The sequence below is a fragment of the Alexandromys fortis genome, unplaced genomic scaffold (assembly GCF_014885135.2).
Source record: "Alexandromys fortis isolate MF-2015 unplaced genomic scaffold, M_Fortis_MF-2015_v1.1 scaffold_25, whole genome shotgun sequence".
In the NCBI taxonomy this organism is placed as follows: Eukaryota; Metazoa; Chordata; class Mammalia; order Rodentia; family Cricetidae; genus Alexandromys; species Alexandromys fortis.
In genome coordinates this window covers 1204542-1223804 of record NW_026067904.1, presented here as the reverse complement: position 1 = coordinate 1223804, position 19263 = coordinate 1204542, and the positions used below count along the sequence as shown (strand labels likewise).

The window sequence follows — 19263 nt, the reverse complement described above, 5'->3', positions numbered from 1 at the left end:
CATGATGGCTTAGCAAGCAAAAGCAGCTGTTACCAAGCCTCATAACCTGGATCTGATTCCAAGACCCATGTGCTAAAGGAGAGAACTCCCACCTATGGTGCTCAGTGTGTACACACATGTAAATGTAAGTCCAAAAATAATACGATAGCAGCGTCAACCCTGCTGACACTTTCAGGTCCCATCCATCTGACATAACTATTCTTTAACTTGTTCATTGCTAGTTTGCTAAATTGTAAAACTTAATTAGCTTTGTGAAGGCAGAAATTTGTTTAATTGACAACTTTCCCTGGCACAAATCTAAAGCACAGCTCACAGTGCATTTTTGTTAAGTAATAGAAAAGAACCAGTCGAGGCCCAGGGCATCTTGTATGCCCATCACAGAGCCTCCTATTTTTGTGAAGTAAGATGTCATACATATACATGAAATACACGTATGTACATCGACAACATTGTAAAGTACCAGTGTGTCCTTCCTTTTTTGTCTTACCTCACTTTTCTACCCTAGAAAAATTAATCATCTTGTCAGTTCTTTAAAGTTTTTAGCCTGTCAATTTATTTTAATAACTTTAATTAAATCTTCCAATGTCACATGTAAAATATGTGTCTTAGACAAATTGTGTGCACATACGCTCTAGACCTGCTGTCACATTCTTGTAATCCCATTACTTGTGAATCTAAATCAGGAAAATGAAGTTAGAGGCCAGCCTTGGCTAAATAGTAAGACCCTGTCTCAAGGGAGGAGGGGAACTGGCAGGGTGGCTCGGTGGGTGAAGGCATTTGAGTCTAATTGCTGAGCCCACAAGGTGGAAGGAGAACCAACCTTCATGCAATAGGAAAAACAGCCCATTGCCTGCCTACCCACTCCCACTGTTCATTGCTGTGGGGTCTTGGGCAAGGGTATTTTGGACAGTCTTTATTCCAGGTTGACCTCAACCATTGGAATTATAGACATGTGCCTCTGTGCCCAGTTTCAGTTCCCTGGAACTTGATTTTCTCAGTGTCTTTAAACAAGGCTTATGATAAAATAATTGAACTTCATAGGCTCATGACATAGATTAACTAGACGTCCACATAACAGCTTAGTGACTGTCCAACACCTAGTGAGAACAGGAGTGATGGTAGCTATACACATTCTTTCTTGAGTGTGGACCTCATATCCTGTATGACTGGTAACTCATCGTGGGGCTTGATTTGGGAAGCACACAGCTGGGGCGTGCTCATGGGCTTTTCAGTAAGTTTGTCAGGGTAGGATATAGACTGCATTTGTGAGCTGCCCTGAACTGACAGTGCTGGTTCTTCTCCAGGTGAAGAACATCATATACCACGCAGTGAAAGATGCTGTTGGCACTCTCAAGGCCCACGAATCCAAACTGGCAAGGTCTTAAGGCATGGGGAACTTCCAGCTCTCCTGTGAAGCAGGCCTTTCACAACACTTACCAGGGAACGGCAGGGCTCTCTGCAGGAGCAGAGGCCCTTCCCCAAGCCAGTGTGGTCAGTATTACAAACTCTCCAGCCGCTCTTTCTATGCTGCCTCAACACTGAAGGTTGACACAAGAAAATGGCACTGTTCACACACACAGTTTCAGACTCGAAGCTGAGGGTGCCACACTCCATCCAGTGGCCTTTGGGAATCCAGGTTGCTTGAACATCGCTGGGCTTTCCTGCACATCTCTGGGTTTGAGACCATGGAAACCAGGAATGTGGGCACACCTTCCTTCTCTGTTCCTCTTGTGCCTAGCTCAGTGGGACTGTGTTTGGAGGCGGAGGAAGTCATAACTGGTAAAGTAAGGAGATACAATGTGCCTGGTGGAAGCCCGGCCATGTCTCTGCACATGACTTCTGACCTGGCCTGTCCCAGGAGATGGGGTGCAGCCATTCCCCATACTCTCTGTGAATATGGAGTCTTCAAGACCCAGGGAGAGCCTACAACTTCCCAGGAGGCTTCAGGATTAGGAACCGTGTGTATTTAGTGAGAACTAGGTTTGTAGTGAAATAGTTACTATTTCATGAAAGTAGATATTTTTAGAACTTTTGAAATAACACAGTTGTTTTCCTGGACTACAAGGAAAGGCACATTACTTTAGTCTTCCTTTCAATAAAACTCTTTGAAAGATATGATTTTTAGAAATCAGCTGTCCCTTATAGCACAAAATCAGCCAAAGCGTAATTTAAAAGAATTGGCATTTTACTATAATCCTTTAGTTTCTCCCTCCCTCTCAGTCTTATCTCGAGGGAACAGTTGTCTGAGGAAGAACTGTGTCATGTCTGAGCTGTGGAGCGTTCCCTGCGTGCACACCGCTGACTCCGGGATCTGTTTGCCGACTACCAGCGTTCCCTTGGGACTCTGCATATGTTTCCAAATGGGGTGGAAAGTTTGGTTTCCAATATAAGAGTTTTTTGTTTTTTAGAGTTTTGTCTGGAATTATTTTCAGCAAAACTTTACAACTCAGTGGAGTTTTTATTAAGAATTTACTTGGAAATGATGGAATTCACTGGCCCATAGGTACACTGGGAAATGTATCTCTTCCCAGGTGTACTGCCCTGCAGCCTTGTTTATATGTTCACAGTTACCTTTTTTTTTTTTTTTAAATAAAAGTCATTTACTGTAGAATACTTTTAATTTCACTTTCTGTACTTTAATTTTATTGAAGGGCTGATTGGGATTTCCATGTTCTTATTAAAAAAAATCTAACAAATCTGTTTGGAGCAGACAAAATTCTTTCTGTGCCAACTTTTCTAAAGTCAAGACTACACTGTGGGCTGTCAGAGGTGCGGCTGGTTTCGGGGGCCTCCTGCTGCCCTGCACCTAATGATCTGATCACTCTTTGCTGTTGAGTTGTGCTTAGTTGAGAGAAAGAACGTGCCCAGTGAGAGACTAGGCGAAGAACCCCCTGAGGTGGCTGGTGGAGTTTATGCTCAGTGAACAAAAAGGGCTAAGTGGGGTCCTCCTTCCTTTAGGGTGCAGGATGCGAGAACAGTGCCCTAATGTACAGCCTGCGCACAGCACAGCTCCAGGCAAGGCTGTGAGGTCAACCGACCACATACCATAAAGTGTGCGGCTCTGCAGAGGACCCAAGTGGGGTTGTTTATTAAGCAAAATTAAAACTTCTTGCTGGGTAAAGACAGACTACATTCTAGTTAAAAGAGGTCTTTTGGGAAGGAAGTTATGTAGAAAAGCAAGAGGCCTCATCAGAGGCCTGCTTCTCTGAAACCTATTCTTCTGAAACTTGCTTTTCTGAAAACACCTTCCAGAGCATTTGGGCCTAGAAACATAATTATCAAGCTAGAAATAGACTATTTGTGCTTTTCAAGGCTTCTAGGTTTGAATATGAGTCTTTGAAATACACAACTCTGAGCATGCCCTTACAGCCTGGTTGGACATTTTAATAGTGTGGTCCACCCGAAGGATTATACCTCAACACAAAGCTGCAGGATGTAGCAGCTGTAAAGTGGGGCGGGGAAGGAGGGCGGGGGGGGGGGGGGGGGGGGGGGGGGGGGGGGGGGGGGGGGGGGGGGGGGGGGGGGGGGCTGGTTTGGTGAAAATCAGGAGGCGAGCTAGCCTACATTCCGGATATAAATGTCTTCAGAAATAGGACATCCACTACCAATTGTACTTTCTGACTTAAGAATCATTCCTCTCTCTCCTGTCCCCTCCCCGTGAAATTAAATTTCACATATCCCTAATCCTAGCACAATTTACTACCCAAAAGTCCCATCAAACCATGTGAACAAATTCCCTTTTACCTGGAAATTGGCGGTTATTGATGAGGACTGGAGTGGACAGGTGCAGCTACGCCTGGCCCGGGAGCCCAGGTGGACGTCCTGGAGCCTGCAGTGGAGGAGGAGAGTTCGATGGTTGGTGTTTGGAGCGTGTAGCCTTTAAAATAAGCTTGGCTTTATACCGTAACAAGTATGACTTAGTGGTTTTGTGACCCTTGGCATAGCAGTGGAAACCAATAACATCCACCTTCAAGATGAGGATTAACTATAACTTCTGCCTTATAGGGTAGTTGTGAGGATTCAATGGAATAACACACAAAGCTAAGCACAGGGCCTGCCAGTTAAACACTAAAGCAGCTGTTGCTCCTGGTGGGATCTTGAGGCCTTCAACCTGATGTGGGCAGGGCCGGAGGTGGGCCGAAGCTAATGTCAAAAGGAGGGAACCAAAAGAGTCCCCGCCGGGAGCTTGGCCTCCACCTTGAAGCTCAAAGAAAATGAACTAGCGATACAGAGGCAGGCTGGGCACTGAGGGTGAAGGCGCATGCCCAGCCACAGCAGGTGCTGGGGGGGCGCGCCGACACCGCGGCCTCCCCTTTAAGAGCCGCCACCGCCCACGGCCCGCTGCTGCGGCAGGAACCTCCCCTTTAACGGCGGCAACTCCGCGCTCTGCTGACCCCGCAGCGGCTGCCGCCGCTAACTGCAGCTCCTGCTGCCTCCACCGCCGGCCTCGGGCAGCTGCATCCTCGCCCGGGCTGGGTCCCCGCCCCGCCATGGTGTCCTGGATCATCTCTCGCCTGGTGGTGTGAGTGCCGAGGCGGTAGCGGGGCTCGCCCGGTGGGGGATGAGGGGGGCCGGTGATGGAGGGCGCGGTATTCAAGCCTGGGATGGATTAGCCCAGGGTTCCTATGTGGTGTCCCCAGAGACAGAGATGTGAGACCGAAGACTGGAAGGGAGGCATTACGGGAGTATACAGGCCTGGTTTCCCAGAGACCTCACCCATATTATTTTTAAAACCCGTTTATTCTTAATTGCCTTGCTCCTGCGCCCTCCCCCATCCTAGAGGCTGAGCAGCTACTGATTTATAAGGGGAGGCGGGCACATCCCCTCCCCCACTGAGCAGATCTAGGCTGCAGGAGCCCAGCATACAAGACTTTCCTTTCCCTAGGGAAGAGAGTAAGACAGTGGGGAGCATGACAGGGGCCTCATCATTCCAGAGCTCAGATCCCAAAGCTTTCAGACCCTCCTCCTGCTTCCCCGGCTAGAGACTGGATGAGGACACCTGCCCTAGGCATCCAGGGAGGAAGGCTGGGCCTGGAAGCCGAGGTGCTGGGAGGACAAAGTGTGGGGAGGTAACAGGATGGATGTCTATTATCTGCCTAGGATTGGGGAAACATTCGGTAGCCTTGATCCCAGACACATTGTAACAGTCACATTGTGGAGCTATGGCCCTGGCACCTCCCCCGGATACAGGAAGAAATACCTCCCTCCCGCAGGAGCCTAAATGTTGGCCTTGAGGATTCTGGCCCACTATCCAGCATCAGCACGGACAGCGAGTGCCCTGGCTTAGCAACACCCACAGTTCAAGGGGCCGGGCTTCAGAGCCACCCCTTCCTCTAGTTCAGGTTCTGACCCTCAGCCTCCATCAGGACTGGCAGACCAGGAACCCCACCCTTCTCCCCAGTCAGTGTTGTCACAGGCCTGTGTCCTGGTTTCCTCTTCCCACCCGCTAGAGGCCTTATCTCTCCCGCGTGGCATTCCGGATGATTGGTTCCCTCCTGGCCTGGGCAAACTCCTTCCCTCCACCCCCACCCCCCTACTGATGTGTCCTTTTTGTAATCTACAGTGGGATGCTCAGACAGGGTCTTAACTGTACCTGACCTCAGACCATGTTGACATGGGCTTATAAACCTCTGTCTCTTTCAGGACCTCCTGAACCTGTGCCCTCTAGTCCCAAGATCACAATAGTTCTGACTGCCAGGTTGGGTGCCCTGTTAGGTGATGTTAGGTTCTCTTGGAGAATTGGTTCTGCCCAGCCTGTCTCTGAGACAAGGGAGTGGAGAGTATGAACAGATGGGTTGAGCGGGCATTAGGCCAAGAAGGAAGACATCTCATGGCAGTGACCAGCCCCCTTAACTCCCAAAACATGTCTGTGCATCGCCAAGGATTCTGGCTGAAGGGACCTCTAGCCTCTGGGTCTAGGGGAAGGGCTGGATGTGATCTTGGAGTCTTCAGTGCTCTGACCTTAGTCCTTGACTAGAGCTCCTCAGCCAGCAGATGCTTCTTTGGAGCTCTGTTCCTTTGCTCCTTAGCCCCCCAAGGGCTGATGCAGAGCTGGGAGGGAGGAGGGCCCAGTAACCATGCCTGCCTCCCTAGGCTCATCTTTGGCACCCTGTACCCAGCCTACTCTTCCTACAAGGCCGTGAAGACCAAAAACGTGAAGGAATATGTAAGTGAACAACGTTTAACAAACACGGGGGGGGGGGTGCATTTTATCACATTACAGGTTGGGGGAGACGATGGCTTCGTGCCATGCTATCCAACAAAACCCTGAGCAAAAGAGGTTCTGGGATGTTCCCTATTCTCCACCCAAGCTTGGTATGATTGACAAAGGGCCTGGGGAACTTTCTCTCAGTAGAGAGCAGGCAGCAACATGGGGTCCTGGGTTTCCTTGGCAGCCAAGGACCTTGGTGTTTACATATCCTCAGTCCTAGGCCCCATTTAATGCTGCCCTTTGCCCCCCCCCCCAGGTAAAATGGATGATGTACTGGATCGTCTTCGCCTTCTTCACCACAGCAGAGACACTCACGGATATCATACTGTCCTGGTGAGGTCCAGTGGCCGCTCCTTGTGTCTCAAGACCCAGACCCTTTTCCTTTAGAAGCCAGACAGATAGGCAGAAGGTTGGGACCCAGGCTAGAGTTACCCCAACTTCCAGCAGCCCCTGGGTGTCCTTAATACTGTTCTTAAGGCCTGATATCAGCAGAGTAAGAACAAATGTAGCAAGCCGGGCATGGTGGTCCACGCCTTTAATCCCAGCACCTGGGAGGCAGAAGCAGGTGAATCTACACAGCGAGTTCTGGGACAGCAGAGGGTACCCTAGCCCAAAAGCTTGACAGACTGTCCTCATTTCTGGTGACAGCCATAGCACCACAGTGGAATTCACCGATTTTGTGTCCACTCCTTCATCCTTGTTGGGACAGTAGACAGATCGCCAGTTCCTAAGCCATGTCTTCCCTGTTTGTGGGACACTGGATGCTCATATTTCCAAGGCATTGCACTAAGAGGCCTAAAGTATAGGAGTGTTACAGGGACGGGGAACATGTCTGAGCAAGCACCTCTTGAAGAGGACAGTCCATGGAATTTGAATCACCTGTAATCCAGGGGGCCCATAAGGTATCCCAGCCTGGCCTACGTAATCTCAGTGCAGGGGGCAGAAAGGTGGCTCAGCAGCAAAGCCCTGGCCACATAAGCCTGCTGAGCTGAGTCTGATCCCTGCAAACCAGGTAAGAGGAGGAGAGAAGCAGCCCCAGATGCTGTCTTCTGAACCCCACCCAACACACACGTGTGCTCATGCACATATCATACATGAGGAAGATTTTTTTTTTTTTTTTTGGTTTTTCGAGACAGGGTTTCGCTGTGGCTTTAGGGCCTGTCCTGGAACTAGCTCTGTAGACCAGGCTGGTCTCGAACTCACAGAGATCCACCTGCCTCTGCCTCCCGAGTGCTGGGATTAAAGGCGGAGTAAGATTTTTTTTTTTAAAGATTTATTATGTATAGTGTTCTGTCTGCATGTATGCCTGCAGGCCAGAAGAGGGCACCAGATCTCATTACAGATAGCTGTGAGCCACCTTGTGGGTACTGGAAATTGAACTCAGAACCTGTGAAAGAGCAGCCATCCCTCCTGCCCCCATGGTTAACATTTTTTTTAGAAAAGCAACAGCATCTAGGTGGTGGCGCACACCTTTAACCCCAGCACTTGGGAGGCAGAGGCAGGCAGATCTCTGTGAATTTGAGGCCAGTCTGGTCTACAGAGAGAATTCCAGACAGCCAGGGCTACACAGAGAAACCCTGCCTTGAAAAACAAACAAACAAAAAAAGAAAGAAAAGAGAAGAAAGAAAGAAAGAAAGAAAGAAAGAAAGAAAGAAAGAAAGAAAGAAAGAAAGAAAAGAAAGAGCCCTGATAAGGGCTTTGTGAGGATGTAGAAGACTTGCCCGAGTTTGCGGCCTGGGGGTAAAAGCCTGGGGGAAATGATGCAGAGCAGTAACTCAGAAGGCAAAGGACCAAGTGCCTGTCAGTGGTGCGAAGGGCACTTGACGCTGGCACTTGACGCTGGTGTGAACGCAGTGTGAACGCAGTGAGACTACCTCTCAAACAGTTCTTAGCTAAAAATACTGAAGGGCTAGAGAGATGGCTCAGTGTGTGAAGCTTGCCATGCAGAACCCATGTTTAAAAGGCAGTGATGGGGGCTGGAGAGATGGCTCAGTGGTTAAGAGCATGGCCTGCTCTTCCAAAGGTCCTGAGTTCAATTCCCAGCAACCACATGGTGGCTCACAACCAACTGTAAAGAGGTCTGGTGCCCTCTTCTGGCCTTCAGGCATACAGACAGAATATTGTATACATAATAAATAAATAAATATAAATAAATAAAAGGCAATGATGGTGCGTGCTTGTAATCCCAGCTCGGGGAAGCAGAAAGATGGATACCAGGGACCAGGGCTGGCTAACAGTACCCAAGGCTGACCTCTGCTCTGCGTTCGTGCGCGTGTGCACGCAGACACACACACACACACACACACACACACACGAAAAAACTCAATGGTAGAGAGCTGAGCATGTCTGGGGCTGATACTGAAAAAAAAATGAAGAAGGAAAGGGGGTAAGGGTCATGTCATGGCAGCAAGGATCAAGATCCAAACACCATCACAGTCCTCATCATGGAAGGAGGGCGGGAACCCGGAAGACAGGTGACATCCCTCAGCACACAGGAAGGAGAGCTGCTTGCTGGGGAAATTCCTTCTGGGATCTCTTTTTGCTTTTTGCTTTGTTTTCTTTTTTGAGACAGGGTTGACCCTGAACTCCCTGTGTAGCTGAAAATGACCTTGGACTCATGATCCTCCTGCCTCCACTTCCCAGGTGCCTGAGATTGAGGAATGTATCCCATGTCTTTGGTTTGTGGTTTATTTTGAGATAGGGTCTTAGGTAGCCCAGAGCGACCACAAATTTGTGACCACCTTGCCAAGTACAGGGATTATAGGCATATACCCAATTGGAGTCACTTCTCTCTCTCTTTTCTTTCCTTTCCTTTTCTTTTAAATTGTTTATTGTGTATACAGTGTTCTGCCTGCATGTATGACTCTAGGCCAGAAGAGGGCATCAGATCTCATTATAGATGGTTGTGAGCTGCCATGTGGTGGCTGGGAATTGAACCTTTGAGCCATCTCTCCAGCTCTCTCTCTCTCTCTCTCTTTCTGACACAAAGAAATCTGTGTAGCCCTACCTATCCTAGAACTCTCTCTGTAGGCCAGGCTGGCCTTGCCTCCTGAATGCTGGGATTAAAGGCGTGTGTCACCACCACCCGGCTTGGGGTCACTTCTTACCTTCCCACGTGGAGTCTCAGTTTAGCACCCACCCTCGCAGTCCTCTTGGAAACCTATGGCCCCAGAGCACTAGGGGTGGGAACTGTTCCGGGGTCAACGCTACTCGATCCAGTATCCCCTAACTCTCGTGCGCCTCTCTGTCCTCCCAACAGGTTCCCCTTCTATTTTGAGCTCAAGATTGCTTTTGTGATATGGTTATTGTCCCCTTACACCAAGGGCTCCAGCGTTCTCTACCGCAAGTTCGTGCATCCAACGCTGTCCAACAAGGAAAAGGTTCGCCCCAACTTTCAACTCTTCCCAGCCTGACCCAGCTGAGGCATTCCCGTGCCTGCAACCACATACATACATTTTCCGGGGGCGGGGGGGGGGGGTAACCTTGTAGAGCCCAGCTCCCTGGGCCGGGCGTGTCTTTGCACAGGTGTGAACTAAGGTAACCTGCCTGCAGCCTCACCTCTCAGGTCTCCCGTCCCCGCAGGAGATCGACGAATATATCACACAAGCCCGAGACAAGAGCTATGAGACCATGATGCGGGTGGGCAAGCGGGGCCTGAATCTGGCCGCCAATGCCGCAGTCACAGCTGCTGCCAAGGTGAGACGGGGCTGGGTTCATTCCCGTGTCCTGTCTTCAGGCCTTGGAGACTTTGGGTTGTGCGGCTCCAGGCTCCAGCCTTGTTTCTTCTACTGTCTGGTCAGTTTCCTCATCTGGCCAAAGGAAAAATATCCCAACACTATGGTAACCTCTTTCTCCACCCCGCCCCTCCCTCCTGCTCTCTTGGTGCGTGGTGGTAACCCTAGGGCCAGGGGGTGCTCTCCGAAAAGCTGCGGAGCTTCAGCATGCAGGACCTGACTCTCATTCGAGATGAGGATGCGTTGCCACTGCAGGGGCCGGATGGCCGCCTCCGACCTGGCCCTGGGGGGCTCCTGGACACTATTGAGGACTTAGGTAATGGCAGACCCCGGGCTGTGGGAAATAGGACAGAGCTGAAAAGACCAGACAGACGCCTGAGCCTTTATTCTCTCCCCGCCCCCCAAACTAGGAGATGACCCTGCCCTGAGTGTAAGGTCCAGCACAAGCCAGGGAGATCCCCGGACAGAGACCTCAGAAGATGACCTGGGAGACAAGGCACCCAAAAGGACCAAATCAATCAAAAAAGTCCTCAAAGCTGAGGTGAGAACACAGGCCATGGCCTGGGGAAACTGGGACGATGGAGTGGGACCAGGCTGAGCCCCATCATCCTTTCTCCATAGCCGGTGGCTTCCAAGACGCTGAAGACCCGACCCAAGAAGAAGAGTTCTGGAGGAGGTGACTCCGCTTGAGGCCCCGCCTCCCCCCACCCTTGCAGCTGTAGGCCAATAGCAAGCACTGGGGGGAGCTGCAGCCCTAGTCCCTCCTCCACAGTGGGCCAGACCCGAGAACCCCCTAGATGGTTGTTTCCTGTGCCTCTTCCAGTGGACACTCCTCCAGAGGGGGCTGGGCAGAGAGGAGGGAGGCACAGTTGTAGGGTAGAGGCCAGAAGCTGATGATGACTGAGCCCTTGAGGAGGTGGGGGCTTCCCGGCCAGCATTGCTCTTCGGCTGCTCTAGCCCCGCCCCGCCCAACCCATCCAGTGCCTTGCTGAAGACCATGGCCATCCCCCTCTGTGAGGCCTGCCATGCCTCCACCGCTGTCTCTTCAATAGGGGTAGTGGCCACTGTCCAGAGAGACCAAGGAGGGGGCCTTAAGGCACCTTGAGAAGGGGAAGAAGTGGGGAGGGGGTTGCTCAGGCCCAGCTCTGAAGACACAGCCTTGCCAGAACCATACCTGTAGGGCTGTGTGCTCTCCAAACCACCAGAAAGAGGTGGGATCCCAAGGCCACGCTTGCTGGCGAGGGTCAGCCCTGGGCTTCCTCTTTATCCACCCCTGCTGGTCTCAGAACCTCAGAGGACCCAGGCCTTTGACAGAATGAGGCTTCCAGGGACTGCCCCCTACCCTTCCATCCTTGGTCTAGGCTGGACTCCTCCACTCCCAGGGCCCACTATGGAGGTCCTGCCAAGCTGGCTCCTCTCCTGTCAATAGGACCCATCCTACCTTGCCATGGGGTCCCTTTCCTGTGCCAAGCATACCCCTGTCAGAACCAACCTGGACCCCACCCCTGGCCCTGGGTCTGCTAGCTTCACTTAGGGCCAAGTGGAATCCGTGAAGAAGGAAGAGGAGCTGAGCGGCTCCTGATCCCACAGTGCCCACTGGATGAGCCAATAAACTAAACTCTGCCACCTCCTTCATTATGGCCTCCGCGTTATTCTTGCCCCACCAAGCCAATAAGTGGGAGGGGCCCACTGAGAAGACTGCTGTGAAGGGGGTGGGAAAAGGCCAGATGAACCCGGGAAACGAGTCAAGGTCCTTAACCCCATGAGTTGTTTTACACCCCAGAATCTCAGATCCCCTCAGATGTTAACTCTAGGGACAAGGACCCCAGCGAGGTGCCCAGGGGAGAGGATGAGATAGGCTGCTGTTAAACAGCTGGAGATGGGGCAGAAAAGTCCACGACTGCTGGAGTAGGGTGAGGGAAGAAAAGAAGCAAAGGAAGTTTTGTGGACAAACCAGGTCTGTAGGTCTTGGGGACAGCCAAATCCTGGGGCCAGAGTTTAGTGTGGAGCCAGAGAAGGTGAGGCCCTGAGTGATGGTGGGTTCTAGGAAAGGAGTCTGAGATATGGGAGGAGGCTTGGTTGAGGAGGAGGTGGCCCTGGAGGATCAGGACCCGGGAGGAGGGATCTAGGCTGGCAAAGGAGCTGAGGCAGTGACCATCTCGGTCTGTGGAAGAACCTCATAGTGGAGGTGGGTGGAGCACCAGCCTAGACGTCCCTGGCATCGCAGGACATGTGTGCCACCGTACTGTCAGAACCTCCAGAACTGAGATGTGAGAACATAAGAGGGCCCTTTTGCCGGGTGGCGGTGGCGCGAGCCTTTAGACCCAGCACTAGGGGAACAAAAGCAGGCAGATCTCTGAGTTCGAGGCTAGCCTGGTCTACAGAGCAAGCTCCAAGACAGCCATAACCACAGAATCTTGAAAAAAAAAAAAAAAACAGAGGAGGTTTTTCCCCAGAATCCTCTCATCGAGCCCTCTGGGGGCTTTCCTTACACCACTGGCCCTGTTTAAATTGCGTTTCTACTGCTGTGACAAACACCACGAACCAAGGCAGCTTGTGGAGGAAAGGCTTTATTTCAGCGGACAACTCTCGGGTCACACTCCACCACGGACGGAAGTTAGAGCAGGAACCGAAGCAGAGGCTGTGGAGAAACGCTGCTCACCGACTTGATCCTGTGGGTCCTCAGTCGGCATTCGTGTACTACCTAGGATCACCTCAGGGGCAGCAGTGGCCACAGGGAACTGAGCTGTCCCACACCTGTCATCAGTTAAGAAAATGCACGGGGTTGAAGAGATGGCTCAGAGGGTAAGAGCACTGGCTGCTCTTCCAGAGATCCTGAGTTCAAGTCCCAGCAACTTCATGGTGGCTGATAACCATTTATAATAAAATCTGATGCCCTCTTCTGGCCTGCAGGCATGCATGCAGGCAGAAAGAACACTGTATACTCAATAAATAAATCTTTAAAAAAAATCTGACAATCTCTTTTTTTAAAATATTTATTTATTTGTTATATATACAATATTCTGCCTGTGTGTATGCCTGCAGGCCAGAAGAGGGCACTAAACCCCATTACAGATGGTTGTGAGCCACCATGTGGTTGCCGGGATTTGAACTCAGGATCTTTGGAAGAGCAGGCAATGCTCTTAATCTCTGAGCCATCTCTCCAGCCCCCTCTGACAATCTCTTGAAAAAAGAAAAAGATGCACCATAGACTTGCTTATCTGACAGAGGCGATTCCTCAGGGTTTCCTCATCTCAGATGACCCTAGCCTGTGTCAAGATGACAGAAAAGTTGGCCAGCACAGCCATTGAGGAATTCGGCTTTTTTTTTTTTTTATTGGAAAGGAGAGGAAGGTACCAGTCAAGAAAAAGACTCAGTCTAGAAGATCCCCAGAAGGTAGTACCATGTTAGCACTTACCATATAACCAGGAAAACGGGTTAGGTATTCTGTGCAAATTGCACTTGCTACATATCACGTGTGTGCGCCTGCACACACACACACACACACACTCACATACACACTCACACTTACACACACACAGTGGTAGTTAGGAGACCACTCCCGGATTCCGTATGGACAGACTCTACATATACATCTGGGTTTTTTTGTGTGTCAAAAGGAAGATGTTCAGATTTCCAAGCTCCTTGTTCTGTTGCCATGGAAACCTTCAGGCTTCCAGAACTCTGGGCACAGGGCCTGCTTCCTGTGGCGCAGGGGAGGGGAGGAGAGATGGAGGGTGACAGAATAGTTGGAAAGCCTTTTAGGAGAAGATTGGCTGGTGGGGTACACTGGGTCTGGGTGACCTAATGCCGTCCCCTCATTCCCTTGGTCTACCTGCCCTCTCTCCTCTCCCTCAGATCTTCTCAGGCTAGGGGCGTACAAAAGACGTCCGTTAGAGCTAGGCGGAGGGCACTAGCTGCCTGGGTCCTCAGCAGCCTTTGAGGGGTGGGGTCTAGTGCTACGTCACACGTCCAGGCTCCTGGGAACATTAGGCAACCCTCCAGGACTATGTTCCAAATTATGATGGCCTCAGGCCTGAAGCTGCTTTATCTGACTCCTCCTCCCTTGTTGTGGGTGTCCCAACCTCCCAGGAACCTGCTTAAAATGGGATTTCCAGGCCCTGACGTCAGAGGAAAGCCAGCAGCTCCCTCGAGCCTGTGCCAGCTCTAACGTGATTAGCAGAGCTAAGTGCTGCCTTGCTCAGCCTGCAGGAAAGCAATGCTAGCAGAGGAGGGAGGGACTTGGGATCCTAAACAGTGACCTGCCTAATCTGTGGCATCCCTGGTGACAGGAACACGTTGTTTCCGGGTCGAAAGACCCTGCTGGCTTCCCTGCTAACCTAAAATTCAGCAAGTGCATGATCATTACCCTATCAAGCGCCATAGTTATTTCTTCTCGGTTCTGGGTCTCACGCCTGGCTCGAGGAAGAAAACGGCCATCTCAAGTCAGTCCTGAGAGCTGGACAGCGGCTTCCGTTTGGATCTTACCCAAGCGTAGGCTGTGGGAGCTCTGCTTGCAAGGTGTCAAACGGTCCACTAGGTGGCGCAGCTCCCTCCCGGTGTGAGAGTCCATCACCAAGCAGAGAATAATCTCTCCAATGGCTCAAGGCCTGGAGACTAGAAAGCCTCATACTCTGCTCCCTGCGAGGGGAGACTAACTGGAGAGAACGCATCTTTGAGGGTAGACAGGACAGCCGTGGGTTCTTCTGCAGTCTCGGCCTGAAACCAGTCTGTGTGCACCTCGTCACTCAGAACTGGAGGTGGACAGACAAGACTCAGAGAATGAAACCTGGGAAGGGTCCTGCACAGCTCTGGGTGCCGGAGACAATGCCGGGCTTCCGCCAGGAGGGACCTAACCTGGGCTTCCAAACTAGCATCTGAGAGACACCTAGTGAAATGGATTTCAGGGTCAGGAGAGGCGAGGGGCAGAGTTGGGGGTTGTGGGGAAAGATTTCCAGAGTTGTTGCATCCTGGACTTGGCCACGGTGACATCTCAGGCCTGCCCCAGGTTTCTCGGACCCCTGGCCTTTTCCATTATTTTTTATCAAGGATATTGGAAGAGAGAACAAAACGCCTACCCACCCACCACACGCGCACACACGCGCGCGCACACACACACACCTCCTAGAATCCCCAAGTCTTCTTGCAGGGTCTGGCAGGGTAGAGACGCCACCTTGGTGACCTACCTTTCTCTGACCTTTCCCTCCAACTGACCCCAGTGGCCCTGTATCCCTGATGAATTACCCTCTCCTTTTGTCCCAGCGAGATGAGTGATCAATAAATTATGTTGCCTGAAATATTGATGGAGAGTTTTACACCAGCATCCCTCAGCTGTGCCTGGCAGGGGCATGACCCTCCAGATAGCCCTTCCACATTGCCAACAAGAGGTTTCTCTTAGGCCGAGATTTCCACCCGTTCCCATCTGAACCAAAACCATGACTCGGTTTCAACAAGTAAGAGGAAGATTGTGAGCGATTAACTTCACCCTAGGAGGGGGCTTCGGCTGGAACAAGCAGAGACCCCTCCTGATTGATTTCCCATGATGCCATCCTGATCCTACTTCAGTTCCCTGTCCACCCCGGGCCTGCAAGGTCCGCTTTCTGAGTGGCCTGAGCAGGAGGACCTTCATGTGTGGGGACGGTAGGGAACACCTGTAACCCAAGCCCTCAGGAAGTGGAGGTAGAAGAATCACTCCCAGCTAAGGCCAGCCTGGTCTACGTGCGGTCCAGGCTAGGCAGGACCACATAGGAGACTCTCGTCACAACAAAACATAACACGTGAACAAAATAAAAGTGGTCATGTGCCCAGATGTCTCTGGCCCAGGTCGCTGGCATCTGGCTGGTCTCCAGCATGAAGGGTAAAAAGAGGAGGGAGAGTTGCAGACCAAGAGAGATCTTGCTCCGACCCACGGCCACCCTCCCGACTCTGCTCGGCGGAAGCCATGCCTCTCACATCAGTGTACGGCGCTTCTCTCTGCCTAAGCTTCCTGGCTCTCCTGCTTGCTGAGGTCTGCTGCTCCCAGTGCACAACTCTCAGCTCAGATGGCTGCCAGGTGTCCCCCAGGCCGCTGCCACATCTGCCCTCCTGCCGGCAGCCCTTTTCCTTAGCGCCCATTTCCCCACAGACTTCAAGCCCTTTCTCACACACAGATGGGAGGCGGCCTCTCAGCCACACGCAGTTCTCGCTTCAATTCAAATGCTAAATCGGGAAGAAGAGCAGTTTCACACTCCATATTTAGCCTGGGAGAGAAGAAGTGAGACAGCATGGATGTTACCGGGGAAAGCAGCCTGGGTCTGAGCTTGGAGATGTTGGCACACCTACCCAGAGTCCAGAAGAGCTGGGACCTCTGTCACCTCACTCTTAAAGCTAAGCACCCCGAGCCCTGGCCTAGGAAACAGCACACTCAGCGGGCCCTCAGTGAGTGTGTGGGCGTGGCTCAGGGAAGGGGGGGGGGATAAGAGCTACCTGGAACAGCAGGTGTGGCAGTATAGAGCACCTAGAACAGCGCTCTGCAGTTAGAAGCAGGGGATTGTGGGCCCAAATCTGCTGAGCTCTACAGTGACACCTGTCTCAAGACAGCAAAGCCTATCCAGGGAGGCACAGGTAGACACAGGCTGTCACCTACACCATACGGCTGTCACCATGGGGTAATAATTCTGAACCCACCACACTGCAACACCAAAGTTTTCAGCAGCCTAATTCACAGTAGTCACCAAACAAACAAACAAAAACAAGGGGCTAGGGAGATAGCTCAGTGGTTGAGAGCGCCTGTAGAGTTTTTGGGGACATGAGGTCAATCCCTAGCACGCTCATAGTGGCTCACAGCTATCGGTCACTCCATTTCCAGAGAAGCTGAGATGCCCTCTTCTGACCTCCCCAGGCACAGGCACACACATGGTGCACAGGCAAACACGCAGGCAAAACTGTCACGTACATAAGACAAAAATAATACTGATATGGAAAACTCCCACTATCCACATTAAGATAAGCAGACACACAAAATGTGAACTATACATGACAGGGTGCATGACTAGATCGTCATACAGGAACGCTACAATAGGAACAGTCTACAGAAGCCGGGTGTGGGAGCACAGGCTTTTATCCCAGCACTTGGGAGGCAGAGGCAGGCGGATCTCTGAGTTTAGAGGCCAGCCTGGTCTACAGAGCAAGTTCCAGGACAGCCAAGGCTACACAGAAAAATCCTGTCTCAAAAAGAAAGAACAGAAAAAAAGGAAGAGCAGTTCATGAAAACATCATGCCAAGTGAAACAAAGCAGCAGATACAGCAGATACCAAAGACTGCAGTGTTTGCCTTATCTGAGGCTCCAAGAGGAGTCAAGAACATAGACAGAATTAGCCAGGGTTGGGAGAAGGGGACAGAGAGCCCTTGATTAGTGGGCGTGGAAGGATTCTGTTTGGAAGGATTAAGAAGTTCTGAAGTGGACCGTGTGGACAGTGTATGTAATTAACAGCCCGGGTCATAAATATGAATTAAAAGGTAAAGGTGAGAAATTTTATGTGTACAGAAACGGGGTATCTCTTCATAGTTCTGGCTGTCTTGGAACTGACTAGGCTGGCCTTGAACTCACAAAGATCTGCCTGTCTCTACCTTCCAGACAATCAATTTTTTGACAATGTTAGGAATCAATCACAGGTCCTGGTGTATTCTATCTAGGCAAGAATTTTACTCTGAGTCCAAGGTCAGCCTCAAGGCAGGCATACTGTCATGATGACACTCTGCACCTAGATGGGAAGGAAACTGAGTCTTGGGTTTCCCAGACTAGTCTTAAATTCCCTTTGTAATTGAGGATGACCTTGAGCTCCTCACCCTCCTGCCTCGACCTCCCAACAGCGTGGGCCACCACACCCAGCTTGCCGTTGATTCTCTACCTATTTGTCTCCACTAGGCTGTGAAACAGCAAGAGCAAGGTTGCAGGAGTCTCCTAAACTCCTTTAATCATAGAACAGACTCGATGTTTGGTCAGTAAATATGACGTGAATAGAAGTAACCTGTTTGTTTGTCTCCTGTTCCCCCCCTACTCAAGAACTGCAGAGAGAGACCTTCTCAGATTCATTTTGGGACCCCAGAGAGCAGATCTTGGTATAAGTCTAAGTTTAGGCAAAGGGTTCAGAAGTCAGACCATCTTGAAGAGAATCCTGGTTCAGTTCTGTGACCTCCCTGCCTCTCTGCACACCTCCCTGCCTCTCTGCTCACCTCCCTGTCTCTCTGCTCACCTCCCTCTCCCCATCAATGAATTGGGGCTGACAATGACCTCCTCCATAAAGCCCTGTGAAGACAAACCCTGGGCAGCATTAACCAGAGAGGTCCCACAGCAAATGTGTGCTGGGAGGGGGTGGGCATGGACAAGGCACCCAGAGATTAATGCCAGCCGGGGGAAGCAAACACACTGATACCACTGCGTCCTTGGCATTCTCGGGTTTGTTAGGATGGGAGTAACTGAGGACAGTTCCCAATCAGGTAACCCCAGAAGGTGCCTGTCTCCTCCCCCCATTCCTCCTGCCAGGTCTGCAGAATCCATGCTTACCCACCAAGAAGCTGAGCAGCCTGGCGCTGGGCGGTGGTGAGGGGCCAGAAATAACCCGTTTCTATTCCTGCCTTTCTGGGCTGGGTGGAAACCCTGCTTTTTGAATCTAAAGGCTGCTTTCGACTTCCTGCACACCAGTAGGGCTCTTATGTAACATTCCCCTCCCTCTCCTGCCCGGGGAGCTTCCAGAGATTTCTGCAGCCGGCTGGCTTTGCTGCACACTCAGCTGGGGGTGGGGAGAGCAGAGAAAGCAGCGCAGGATGGGTTGTCCTCTGAGTCCCGCGTCCTCACCGGCTCAGATCCAGCTCAGATCCGGCAGAGGGGCTGTGCAGCACAGGTTGGAGCCTAGCTCAGTCTCTGCAGGGCACCCTGGGGCAGGAAAGCTCCTGAGAGCTGGTCTAGAGAGTCAGCTCCCTCCTCCCTCGACAAACCTCCTTCAGGACAGACTGTGCCACCTCCTCCAATTCTCCATGCCTCAGTGGCTTCCGTTTTAAGACTAACCTAACTCTGTCTGCTCATCACTCCTTAGGGCTCTGAGGACTTGAATCAAGCTACCCAGACCACAACTGCCTTAGGCAATCCTGTATACCCGGTGCCAAATTCCCCATGGTCTCTTTTCTACAAGGCCTGGAATCTGTTTACCTGCGTTTGTGTGTGTCTCTGTGTGCATGTGTGAGTACATGTGTTCATGTGTGTGTGTGTGTGTGTGTGTGTGTGAGAGAGAGAGAGAGAGAGAGAGAGAGAGAGAGAGAGAGAGAGAGAGAGAGAGTGTG

General features: G+C 51.4%; 2 protein-coding genes across 5 annotated transcripts in view; both read left to right on the top strand.

The window, feature by feature from the left end:
* The window catches only part of Kdm3b (lysine demethylase 3B), a 59667-nt gene extending 57083 nt beyond the window's left edge, over positions 1-2584 (top strand). Inside the window, exon 22 of the mRNA XM_050134832.1 lies at positions 1305-2584. Coding sequence (XP_049990789.1) covers positions 1305-1385 — 81 coding nt within the window. The 3' untranslated portion in view covers positions 1386-2584. The remainder of the gene's footprint in view (positions 1-1304) is intronic.
* Positions 2585-3803: 1219 nt separating this feature from the next.
* Reep2 (receptor accessory protein 2) lies at positions 3804-11578 on the top strand. 4 transcript variants are annotated; one of them, XM_050135043.1, is made up of 8 exons: positions 3804-4522; positions 6094-6166; positions 6468-6544; positions 9471-9591; positions 9794-9907; positions 10120-10261; positions 10356-10486; positions 10567-11578. In XM_050135043.1, the coding sequence occupies exons 1-8, from the start codon at positions 4491-4493 to the stop codon at positions 10633-10635; spliced, it is 759 nt and encodes a 252-aa protein (XP_049991000.1). In that variant the 5' UTR covers positions 3804-4490; the 3' UTR covers positions 10636-11578. The 4 variants fall into 4 exon arrangements, with proteins under 4 accessions (XP_049991000.1, XP_049990999.1, XP_049990998.1 ...); XM_050135042.1 differs by having other exon boundaries at positions 3849-4522; positions 10114-10261; XM_050135041.1 differs by lacking the exon at positions 3804-4522 and having other exon boundaries at positions 4532-6166.
* Positions 11579-19263: the final 7685 nt, after the last annotated feature.